A 12,177-nucleotide genomic window follows, 5' to 3' on the forward strand; every position below is an offset into this window, starting at 1 on the left:
CATTTTTCAAGTGCCCCGAGTTGCGTTATCAAGCAGCCTGATCAGATTGTTGCCGGTGACACTATGACATCAGGCCTAGTCTAGTGATGCTGTCCTGTTCAGTATGTGATGGGTTCACCCTTATAACTAATTCAAGAAGGAAGTAGCAGCATGCAAAACCATCCCATTAAACAATATTTTTAGCAGCTGAATTCCCTCACAATCTAGGTGTTTTATGTCCCACCAATATCACTAGCTTCCGCCTGAAATCAAACCAGCCATATATTCAGTTCAGCCATATTTGAGATTCATGAAAGCAGCAGCTAAAATCCTTTTTCTGCTTAAGTAGATTATAACAGAGCAGGTGGTGAATAACATCATCTGTATCAGGTGCACACAATACTGGTTTGCCTCTTGTCCCTTTTGCGTAGAAGCAGCAGGCTGATCCTTTTGCATTCGATGTTGTATTTTTGAGGGGTATGCAGTGAGTAACATAGACCTTTGCAAGTGGCTTGCTACAGGTGCAGTCTTACTTCCTGCCAGGCAGTAGTCCAGACTCTGGGTACCATTCAACTATCCCTCAACAGTCATTTACGTTTTATTGTATGAATTGTAAAATACAATTTAACACATGAAAAGAGAATGTTGTCTTGCCAGAGCTGGTCTCAAACTTCTGGGAAAGAGGCTCTTGGCTGCAATATTCAGGGGCAGCCTTACTGAACATAAAGCCAATAAATAAAAATGAATGTATGTAATGTAACAGCATCACTGGGAGACATTGGGCTCCTAGAGTGATTGGGAGGGGGGTTTGCCTGTTTGCTGTTGTCTGTGCTATCACATTGTTGGGGTCTAATCAGAAACTTTATGGGGCCGAGAATGGAAGAGGCCTTCTAGCCATTCCCGTGCAGGGACCAGGATGATGCACTTTAAATCCCTCACATCCATTTTCTTGGTTCTGCTGCTCTACTTGGCCCCACCGCAGCCTTGTTTGCTTCTGGTTTGGCCCTTTAGTGCAGAGGGAAAGTTGGTACAGAAGTGGGGCTCATCATAGCTAGCGGAGGGATTGACATGTCATTTAAGGGAATAAAATGCAGAATAAATTGGCAAAGCCTAGAGGGCTCCCTGACTTGTAGCTTCCAAGGTTCAGGGGTGAGAAGGGCCACCCTAAAACAGTAAGCAGCACCTCCTTTCCTGTTAACTATTGAACAACCTGATACCCATTCTCCATCAGCAGAGGAGGGTGTCCTGAATGGGTTGCTCTCCTCGGCTGTTCTGCGGCTCTGAATGGATTGCATCTTGGCTGGGTTGTTCCCAGATTTGACTCCTCATCTTCATCCTGGAACTGAACTCTCCTTTTCACAGATCAGTTCTCAAGACTTAATGGTGTCACACTTCTGGCCAAAATGCTCCAAAGAAAAGGGATGGTTCTTTGCAGGATTTTTAAATAACCGCATTAAGCACAAAGCAGAATTCTGCATATCTGCTAGCTGGTTTGTCTCCACTTTGCACCAATGAAACCATCAAGGTTTCTGAACCTACCACTGGTAAGTGGCTCTCCTGCAGATCTATTCCAACAGTGTGCTAGTGTTGAAAAGAGCAGAGGCCACAGTGCATTTGCTGGAATAGGCAACTATTGCAAAAGCGACAGGCAGCCCTTATTCTTCATAGGCCAAGTAGGGCAGGCTTCAGTCTGCCGCTAAATCTACCTTTGACTGTGTTGCTGTTTTTTAACAGTTTGGGGTTTTGGAGGGCCAAATATTTGCTGGAAAGTTTGCCAGGGGAGGGGGAGAGAAAAAGTGAATATCCTCCCAGCATCAAGGATAATGATGTTGAAAATTTGCACAGCCTTTCCTGTGGAATGAGTTACCCATTCAAGATTTCCTGCACAAACTGATGAGGAGACACCTTTGTGAAAAATCCACTGTCCTTTTCTATATGACGTTAATAAAACAGTGTAATGAGGGCATAATTTTAAACATGTCTGCACTGTGAGAGACATTTAAAAAAATAACTCGGAAAAAACTATCCTGCCTCCATCCCCCAGAATCTACTGCAAAGGTCCTGGGAGGGAGACAACAGGCACTCCCTCCTGTTCCACACCATCCCTGTCGCATAAGGATTGGGGGGGGGGCGAGGTTGGGAATTGGGAAAGTCCTGGGCTTTTGTCGCTTGCTACCCCAGTTGAGTGAAAGATGGCTGGCTCACAATTCCAGAAGGTTGGAGGTTACGTAGGAGCTGTAGGGAGCCCCCAACAGCCCCTCCACATCCTTGCGTTTCAGCAGCCAGCATGGTGCCTCATGTGCCCTCCAGGATGAATCCTTCAGTATTTTGGTGACCTCGGTGACCAGGGCTTTGTTAGAGCCCCTCCACATCCATGCTGCTCGCTCCCCTTCGGTGGGGGCTGGTGAGAGCCTGATGGTGTCCCTCTGAAACTGGCCTGTGGAAGAGCAAATTGGCAAAACAGGAGCACATGATGTGTGTGGTCAGGAAAAGGCAGGTGGGGAATCAGACTGATGAAGCATCCAGTCAAACTAGCCTTACCATGCTCATGTCTAGCACAGATCTCATTTTCTACAGCAGGTGGGGGGAACCTTTGGCCCTCCAGCTCCTGTCACTGAATTATACCTCCCAGCAGCCGCAGCAAGTATGGTCGGCCATGATGGGAGATGTAGTTCAGCAACAGCTGGAGAGACAAAAGTTCCCCACACACCTGCAGCTTTACTTGCTGCTTAGGAATACCTTCTGTCCTAAAAATCGGGTTTTCTGAAGGGTAGACACTGAAGTGACAGGGGCTTCTGGTCTAAGTGAAGGTGGAGTGGGCAAAACATTTGGGGTGGGGGAACCTGGTGCCCTCAAGCCAGTATGACCAATGGTCAGGGAAGCTAGAAGGTGGAATCCAGGATCCAGCAGTGGCTGGAGGGCACCAGGTTCCCCATCAGGTGCTTCTGTGATCCCTGGAGGATCATCTTGGAAAGGAGGCAGAGGAGATTTCAAAAGATGGATAAAATTCCCAGCAAGGTTAGAGAGTTTGCTTTGGGTATGCTGAAGTTAAAATTGCAAAAAGGTACTATAATTAAAGAGCTTGCATTCCAGTTACTCAGGATCAAGTTATAGGCGACTGTAAAAGCATCTTTGAATCCTATGATTGAGATCTTCCTTCTCTCTCTTTTTTATAACTTGCAGCAACTGTGGCAGGTTGTGTATGGGAGAGGCCCAGAGTGGGACCTTATCACAGAGGAAGGGGGCATTTAGCCCCTCCCCTGCTGTTTTTCTCTATGAAAATTGCCTATTCCACTCAACTGTTTTTACAAATAGGCAGGTAGAGTAAGGGCACTCCTAAATAATTGCATTGCAGTCTGGACTAGGGCAATGTGACCCTAGCACTCTCTGGCCCCTGCCACAGATGCAACCTGCATCAAACTGCTTGTGCAAGAAGGATGGTGTTAGTTAGCAGCCTAAAAGCTGTATTTGTAAGAGAAGTTGCTCACCTAGCAAGCCACCTGCTGAAGCTGACAGCCCCTTGCTGTTCACCACATAGAAGCCGAGATGATCCCGCTGCAGGGCCGTGGGGTGACTGTAGCGATGCAGAAGAACCAGGAACTCCACTTCGTGACCAATCCATACGGTGACGTTGGCTTCGGGCCACACAGAAATTGCCAGCTGGGGCTTGTGGATTACAGCCCGCTGGCCAAAGGGCAACACCAGCTCACCTTCACCATGGAGCGTGACGCCCTTCCGTGTTACGTTGACCACATAGCCAACTCGAGGGTGTTCCACTGCTATGGTTATGGCATCAAAGTAGGTGCGGGGACGCTCCTCGTGGCCTGGCCTGAAAGGGGCCCCCATTAGGTGCCCGTTGACAGACAACCCTGGGGGCAAAGGAACGCAGCGCTCTGTAATGAAAGAACAGTCTTTCCATTTCCCCACTTTCCACCTAGAGGGAGAAGGCACAGAACCCAGGTGTTCTGGTCTGCAACTGCTCTAATCCAGAGGTGGGGAAGCTGTGGGCCCCCAGTACAGGATCCATCATCCCTGGCTACTGGTGAGACTGGCTGGTGCCAGTAGGAGCTGGAGTCCAACAACTGGAGGGCCACAGGGTTCCCATGCCTGCAAGTCTAAGCCAGCCCACTAAACCAAAGCGTATTTCTGGTCACAGCCATGCCACACCAAAAGCACTCTTATAATGCTCTTAACAGTCCTAGTGTCCCCATAATAATCTTAGGAACTGTACCTTGTTAAGGGGGCTGGGGACTGTAAGTGTGAAAGGTCTCAGCACTGTTAACAACTACAGTTCCCAGAATTATTTGGGGTAAGCCATGCCTGTTGGTATAACTGCTTTCACTGCATCTAAACAGGAACATATCTCCTTACTCTCAGGATTTGCCAACTAGCTAACATTCTCTCTTTCTGCCCAGTTACTAGAATTTGAGAGTACAAAATAAGGTGGTAGATTGTGTATCTAGTGTTTTAATTAGATTTTCCTTTTTATAATATGTAGATTTTGTGTTTGTGTGCTCTGCCATTTTTTGTTTGTACTTGCTTCCCATCAGAGATGAAAAGCACTTTGTAGTGTACAAAGGGCACTGAGTCCTAGATCCATTTTTAACAGAAGTTGATTCTCTTGATAAATTATTTGCACATCCTCAGAGGCACTGTCAGATTCTTTAAAAGTTGTCCAGGTTGGATGGAGACGGGTTGGATGGATAGACACACTGCACATGCTTGCAGGCACACATACCTGGCTTGAAATGGCAAAATTATTGAAAACAAGAGGTTTGCTATACCTATCCTTCTGTTCTTGGAACCCTCTGGGTTGGTTCTGAACAAGCCCAACCCACGTTGAAAGGAAGGCACCGCAGCCCTTACCTGTTGCAGGGTCGCTCACCAAGCGCAGGACATCACCTGAGCATCCATCCAGAGTAAAGCACAGGTTCCCCAGTGAATGTGGCAACCTTACTACAAAGTGAGGGTCTCCATCCACTGCAAGGGAAAAGAAACAAGGGTGTAAGATGCTAAATGTAAAAATGAGGGAGGCATGGGAATCTGCATGGCTGGGAATAAGACAGCCTTACCCCAAGAGGAGAAGGTGAAGAAGCCAGGGTCAGATGAACCTACCAAGGAGCCTGGAAAGAGAGATGGAAGGAGCAGCATTAGACCCACTGGTCATTAAGCACCACTCTCAGCATATCTGGGCAGTCAGTACCACCAAATATTTAATTTTGGGGCTCTGCCTCTTTGCCTAGCAGCTAACCCAAATGGATTTGGATCAGCTGTCTTGGTCCATCTATAGGCTGCTGCAGCGCGGACGTTGAAAAGTCAGGATCGAGCTGTTTATTTTGAAAATGCTCACCTCCCCACCACCACCACCTGGGGCCAAGGCAGGGCCAAGAGGGCAAAAGATGGCAGGTGAGGAAGGGTGGATTCAGAATGAAATCTTGGCAGGTGGTGGTTGAGCCAGGACAAAACAAAGGCAGTTACAGGCCGTGGGCAAAGCTTGGCTGAACCCAGACTTGAGTGGCTTTTCGGATTCCGTTTCTGTCCGACAGACCTCGCTGGACCCACCAGTTATCAGCCCTGCTGCCCTTATGCACCCATCCTGCAGGGATGTACCTGAATCACCGTCCGGTTCTTCTAAGAAGTCTGCAAAGGAAAGTCTATTTTCAGAGGAGTTGGGCAAACCTTGGAAGCAAACCTCCCCTGGTACCAGTGCCCTCAACCCCCTTTCCCAAGGGGCTGAGCCAGCCCAGCATTTCTCTTAATCCCTTCAGTTGACATTGCTAATAGTTATGTGTTCCTGCAGAACCCAAGAGAGTCACTGAAACATCGGTGCTGCTTGCTGTGGGATAGAAAGAGAACAGTGCTGTTGCTTTGCAGCCAGGAGCAGGCGACTACAATGGGCCTGACTCCAAGCGCTACCTGCTTGGAAGGCCACAATGACTTCCCAAACACTATCAGTTTGAATGTATCTTGAGCAGCTTTCAAGTTTTATACAAATGCTAGTAAATGGAGCTTGCATTCTGCAGGCATAGACCAATGATTTCTGGCCCCTCCCCACAAATCCATGCCTGAACAGGATTGACACACACACACACACTTTTGTGAGATATTGGGCTTGGCTTGCTTGGTGCTGCAATGGCGGGTACCCCCTTATGAGAGAAAATTATTGTGTTGCGTTTTGTGTGTTGGATACAAAGAAGTGGCCCATTTTCAGGCTCTGGGTAGTAGGTATGACATGGGGGCTTCGTGTATATTAAATTTCAGCTTTCTGGTTAGCCTGGAGGTGGTATGACTGGTGGGGGGGGGAGTATACTTCTTGCCTCCCATTTCTAAGGAGAGGTTTTAAAATGTCCCCATTTCAGGCTGTTCTAGTAATCACAGAATTGTATGCCAAGCCTGAGTTTCTGGCAAGTACTGTTACCATGTTAGGGTACATTCTGAGGGTTGTAAAGACTGCAGAGAGAATAACAATTGGGTGCCCTCTTCCCACCTTAGATCAAATCTATGCTGTCAGGTGCCATAAGAAAGCTGCAGAGAACAGGATAGTACGCACCCCAGAAATGATCTCTTTCAGCTTCTGCCTTCTGGAAGAAGGTACAGGGTTATAAAGACCAGGACTAGCCGCCTGAGAAACAGTTTCTACCCAAATGCAATTCTGGTTCTAAACACAGTATAAGGAGTCTCTATAGTATATTGTATTTTAAAATGGGGTTTCAGAGATTTTAGGGGATTATGAATGTCTTATGTAGATTTTTTAATTTCATTGTTCTGTATGGGACAATGACAATAAAGATATCGTATCGTATCGTATCAAGGCCAATTGCCAGTCTTCCATATGCAAGCTTTCCTTTACCTGATGCCCTTCAGATGTTTTGAATTGCAGCTCCCATCATCCCTGACCTCTGGCCATGCTGGGTGGGTGCAGAGAGAGTTGCAGTCCTAAACAATTGTAGGGCACCAGTTTGGGGGGAAGCTGCTGCATATTAATATCCAAGTGGGATTTCTGTAAAAATAAAGAAAGAACTGGCAAGGCCCTGTGTTCATGCCAGCCCTGATTCCCAGCTTAAAAACATCTCTTAACCACCAGAGAGGCAGGAGGACTGGAATCTGATAAAACCTTTTAAAATGGGAAATATGATGACCTTACCAGCCCCGCAAAGTTCAGAGTGAGTGACTATGATGGCAGAATTACCTGAATAGTCTTCGTAATCCAGAGTTCCTGAGGAGAAGACAAACAAAAGTTGAGAGCCTGAACCATTTGGGAGCAGAATGGGAAGAAGAGGGCATAAAGCACGGGCAGTGAACGTGACTCCCTCTAGACATGGCTGGATTTCCACTTCCATCATTCCCAGCCGTTGGGCATGTTGACCAGGGCCTGATGGGAGTTAAGAGTCCAACAACATCCCAAAGAATGTAGAGCAGCAGCAGGAGATGGGGGAAAGCCAGACTGTTGGGAAGGATGCACAGGCTAGAAGGATGGGAGGGGGAAGCAATGGGTGCTAAATGAGGAGGAAGATGGTAAAGTTAGAGCACAGGTTAAGGTGGGAGAGACAGAGCAGGGAAGAAAGAAACCACACAGCTGGTTCTTTGGATGGGTGACACCAAACTCTGGCACAGTGATACCTCGGGTTACATACGCTTCAGGTTACAGACTCTGCTAACCCAGAAATAGTACCTTATAAATTATTATGCTATATTGTTTTTAACACTCGATTGGGAGCCGCCCAGAGTGGCTGGGGAAACTCAGCCAGATGGGAGGGGTATAAATAATAAATTATCATTATTACCTTGGGTTAAGAACTTTGCTTCAGGATGAGAACAGAAATCGTGGTCTGGCGGTGCGGCAGCAGCAGGAGGCCCCATTAGCTAAAGTGGTGCTTCAAGTTAAGAACAGTTTCAGGTTAAGAACGGACCTCCAGAACGAATTAGGTACTTAACCCGAGGTACCACAGTAGAGCCAAAGAGTTGTTAAGACCTATGAGTGTTGAACGAAGCCAGGTTCCTCCTCAAGCAAGACCCATAGCTTGGGAGACCAGCAGCAAGACAATCGGATTAAGGATCCTGGAAGTGAGGCAAGTGTTGGTCAGGTGTAGACTAGGTTGCAGATGTCAGAGGAAGGCTGAAACATGCAAAGCAACTCCTATTTCCTTGCACCTACCTGCGTGTCCCCGGGGTGTCACGAAACTATACACAGCTGGAGGGTTCAATGACTCCACATATTCTGTGTCCTGGTCAGTGGCTGAGCGTAGCTCAGACTCCCCGGGCAGCAGGAGGAGGCTGATGTCTGGTGCAGGTGTGGTGCTACCAGGAACCCTGCTTTTACTCTCCAACTCTGCTCCCAGAGTCTCTAGGGGCGTCGCTCCAGATGTGGTGCCCCAAGGCATGGTGCTGTTCCATGGGGGCTTGTCAGTGTGCATCTCTGCGGCTGCCTCACCTTTGGGAGTTGTTGTCTTACTCCAGGGAACGTTCCCGGCCTCCGCCTTGGCAGTACTTGCCTGCCAGCTGGTAGGCATTTGGTGCTGGGTGACAGGGTGTGTTGTCATCTCTAGCTGCTCCCAGGGACTGGACTGACCCCCTAGGACCTTGGCACTGCCAGGTGGGTGCCCTGTTGTGGGAGGCCTGCTGTGCCCTGTGCTGGCGGTCGCTGACAGGACCTTAGAAACAGCTGTTCCTCTAGTCTCCAAAACAGAGTGTGGCTGAAGCGTGACCTTCAGTCTCCCAGCTCTGGTGGAGCTGGGCTTGGGGGGTTTGATGGGCGGCCTGGTTGCCCTCGGGGAGGCTGTGGCTCTGGGTGGTTTAGCAGACCCACGGCTGACAGCAGGAGTCAGAGACATGGCAGTCACTCCTGGAACTGGTGTGGCAGCTTTGGCCATTTTGGTCTGACTGGGAGCAGGAGGCACTGGGGAAACGAAGGCAGTGGTGGGAGTGATGGCAGTCATGGCAGCAAACGGTGGGGACGTGGTTTTGCTTGCTTTTGTGACTCTAGCTGCTGCCACTGGGACCAGGGGAGTGGGAGCAGATCCTGGCCTTGCTGTGGCCTTTGGGGATTTTGCAACCACGGGGACACTGGTCGCTCCAGGAGCAGGTGTGGCTTTTGCCACTTTAGAGAGCCCCAATGCAGCGGAAACCCCAAATGTTGTGGGGGTGGCCTTGAACGCTCTGGTCACCCCAGGAGGGCCGGTAGTAGCTTTCGTCAGCCGGCCCTTCTCTCTGTCCTCATCTGGCCGCACCACAATCAGGGAGGTGACGGGGGTGACAAAGTTGTACTTGAGTGACAGGTTGGTGGCCTTTTCAGTCAGCAGGCGGCGGGCGGCTGTGTCATTGGCTCGGAACCTGGCCTGCAGCAGGTCCTGAATGGTGAAGTAGGCCCAAAGCCTCTGCACAAAGCGACTGATCTTGTTGGCATCCCCAAAGCAGCCAAAGGGAGCAGCTTCCGTGGCGTTGGCAGAGATGTCGTTTTCCAGGCTCAGGGGGCCCTCCTGGCCGTGCCCCGTGGTGCGAACCCGCAGCTCTGGTGCCCCTGGCTTCACCCGCCCGGCCACAACCAGCTCGGAGCCCAGGAAATAGTTGGGGAACAGGTTCTGGGTGAGGTCTTGTGCCACCCCGTCCAGGTAGGCCAGCTCCACATCGTACAGCAAAGGGCTGGCGATCTCGTCGTAGAAACCCTTCAGCTGCAAAGTGGCATCGGCATCCTCATAGATGCGGCGAGCGACGCCGCGGTTCTCCAGCGACAGGCGCCTCATCAGCCCGTAGTCCGCATCATCGCCGAAAGCCAGGCCGAAAAGCGAGGTGGTGCCTTTCAGAGCCTGCTGAGCATTGGAGAGAATGCGGCTGCCGGCCGTCACGCCTGAGGTGGGCTCGCCGTCTGTCAGGAAGATGATCAGGGGGATTCTCTGTTCCTTCACAACTTTCCCCGCCGCTGGAGAGCTCCGGTTGAAGACGGAGGCGGCAGCAAGCAGAGCTGCGTTGATATCAGTCCCTAGGGAGCAGAAGGCCCAGGAAATGAGAAGACAGGACTCCTAGGTTTTCTGAGAAGAACAGTGGTGTCTAAAGGAAGGGGTAGACCCAGAGATGGCTATGAATCTGGGCTCCTGAGTCATACCCAAAGGGGAGAATTTGGGTACTAGGACCCACGTATCTACGGGACTGCCGCTCCTGGTATGCCCCGCGGAGGACCTTAAGGTCCACAAATGACAACATTTTGGAGGTCCCAGGTCGCAAGGTGGTTAGATTGGTCTCAACTATAGGGTCAGGGCCTTTTCAGTACTGGCCCCGACCTGTTGGAACGCTCTGTCACAAGAGACTAGGGCCCTGCGGGACTTGATATCTTTCCGCAGGGCCTGCAAGACAGAGCTGTTCTGCCTGGCCTTTGGTTTGGACTCAGTCTGACCCTTACGTTTCCCTCCCCTTATGGTCTTGATTTATCGGTTATTTTTAAAATGAGGCTGCATTTTTAAATTGCATTTTAAGCTGTATTTTAAACTGTTGTTTTTTTCTTTTTTCCCTATCTTTTTTTTAAAACTGTGATTTTATTGGTGTTAGCCGCCCTGAGCCCAGCTCTGGCTGGGAAGGGCAGGGTATAAATAAAATTTATTATTATTATTATTGAAAGTGAGTGTTGGCAGCTTTGATCTACCCCTGTTTTGGCTCCTGTGTGTAAGAACAGGGAAGGCAGAGCTCAAGAGAGCAAATATGGAGGAGGAGGAGGAGGAGGAGGAGGAGGAAGAGTTTGGATTTGATATCCCGCTTTATCACTACCCTAAGGAGTCTCAAAGCGGCTAACATTCTCCTTTCCCTTCCTCCCCCACAACAAACACTCTGTGAGGTGAGTGGGGCTGAGAGACTTCAGAGAAGTGTGACTGGCCCAAGGTCACTCAGCAGCTGCATGTGGAGGAGCGGAGACGCAAACCCGGTTCCCCAGATTATGAGTCTACCGCTCTTAATCCACTACACTACACTGGCTCTCGCATTCTTCCCAATACCCCAATGGCTCTTTGGGTCCTTGACTCCAGGACCAGCACACCAGCAACACACGCCCCCCCCCCCCGGCAATTATCCTGGCCGGCCCAGAACTCACATCCGTCCGCTTCCATCTTGCTGACATAGTCCTTGGCCTTCCGGATATTCTGAGGCGTAGCTTGGATGGAATGGCTGGGCATCCACACATTCACAGTGTCCGAGAAAGTAACAATGTTGAAGTAGTCATCGTGGTGGAGGTCACTCAGAATGACGTGCATGGCCTTTTTGGTCTGCGGAAGAAAACGTCCCTACGTATAACATCTGCTTAAGTAAATGGTGATCCATGTTTCCCAAGCCGTAAGGGGCTGCTCTTTGAACCTGTCCAGACTAAGGTCCATGCAACTTATCTGCAGCTCAGGGTTCATGGCTTGTGAAGTGCATGACACTCGCCTCCGCCTGCAACTTGCATTTTTTCGTCAAGAAGGTGCCATGTGCAAAGAGTTCCAAGTTCAGAATAATTTTAGTATTAGCTATGCTTAATGAGTCACAGCAGGCAGTGACTGCCACACATAATTTACTTAGCATACTTCTTTATTGACTTTTCCCCTCACCCTTCCTCCCCAAAGGAGCCCAGGGTGGCAAGCAACAAATACAATTGAAATTTAATTTATTTATTTTAAAAGATTAGGAACATCTAAAAACATTTTAAAACAGTCACAGAAAGGGTGAAAAGTGACTTTTCTCTCCCCCTCTTTCCCACGAAAGCTTCTCTTGAGGTTTGCGTTGCTGAATGGGGCAGGCTGTGGTGCAGCAGACCAAATGGGAAGAAGGAGATTTGCTGAAAATTTGGAGAGGCCATTTTCTGTGAGGTGCTTCTTCCTTTGCACACAGCATAAAAACCTGGTAATGCTCTGACATTATTGAATTGCACTAACTGTTTTAGGGACGCGGGTGGCGCTGTGGGTAAAACCTCAGTGCCTAGGACTTGCCGATCGCATGGTCGGCGGTTCGAATCCCCACGGCGGTGTGAGCTCCCGTCGTTCGGTCCCAGCGCCTGCCCACCTAGCAGTTCGAAAGCACAATTAAGTGCAAGTAGATAAATAGATACCGCTTTCTAGCGGGAAGGTAAACAGCGTTCTGTGTGCTGCTCTGGTGCCGGTTTGCCGGAGCAGCTTCGCCGGAGCAGCTTCGTCACGCTGGCCACGTGACCCGGAAGTGTCTGCGGACCGCGCCGGCTCCTGG

General features: G+C 49.7%; 2 protein-coding genes across 4 annotated transcripts in view; both read right to left on the reverse strand.

Annotated features, from left to right (window-relative positions):
• PFKFB1 (6-phosphofructo-2-kinase/fructose-2,6-biphosphatase 1) overlaps nucleotides 1-12,177 on the reverse strand; it is a 294,172-nt gene that overhangs the window by 222,886 nt on the left and 59,109 nt on the right. The window lies entirely within an intron of this gene.
• The window catches only part of ITIH6 (inter-alpha-trypsin inhibitor heavy chain family member 6), a 31,517-nt gene continuing 19,901 nt past the window's right edge, over nucleotides 562-12,177 (reverse strand). Inside the window, exons 8-15 of one of the 3 annotated variants that reach the window (XM_081893812.1) lie at nucleotides 11,054-11,225; nucleotides 8,135-9,955; nucleotides 7,169-7,195; nucleotides 5,590-5,619; nucleotides 5,052-5,102; nucleotides 4,846-4,959; nucleotides 3,468-3,848; nucleotides 562-2,416 (exon numbers count right to left, since the gene is read on the reverse strand). In XM_081893812.1, coding sequence (XP_081749938.1) covers nucleotides 2,181-2,416; nucleotides 3,468-3,848; nucleotides 4,846-4,959; nucleotides 5,052-5,102; nucleotides 5,590-5,619; nucleotides 7,169-7,195; nucleotides 8,135-9,955; nucleotides 11,054-11,225 — 2,832 coding nt within the window. In that variant the 3' untranslated portion in view covers nucleotides 562-2,180. Of the gene's footprint in view, nucleotides 2,417-3,467; nucleotides 3,849-4,845; nucleotides 4,960-5,051; nucleotides 5,103-5,589; nucleotides 5,620-6,829; nucleotides 7,196-8,134; nucleotides 9,956-11,053; nucleotides 11,226-12,177 lie in introns of those variants that run through there. The other 2 variants (XM_081893813.1, XR_014163922.1) reach the window with 2 other exon arrangements.

This window comes from Podarcis melisellensis, assembly GCF_964234715.1.
Source record: "Podarcis melisellensis genome assembly, chromosome: 17".
NCBI classification, from domain to species: domain Eukaryota; kingdom Metazoa; phylum Chordata; class Lepidosauria; order Squamata; family Lacertidae; genus Podarcis; species Podarcis melisellensis.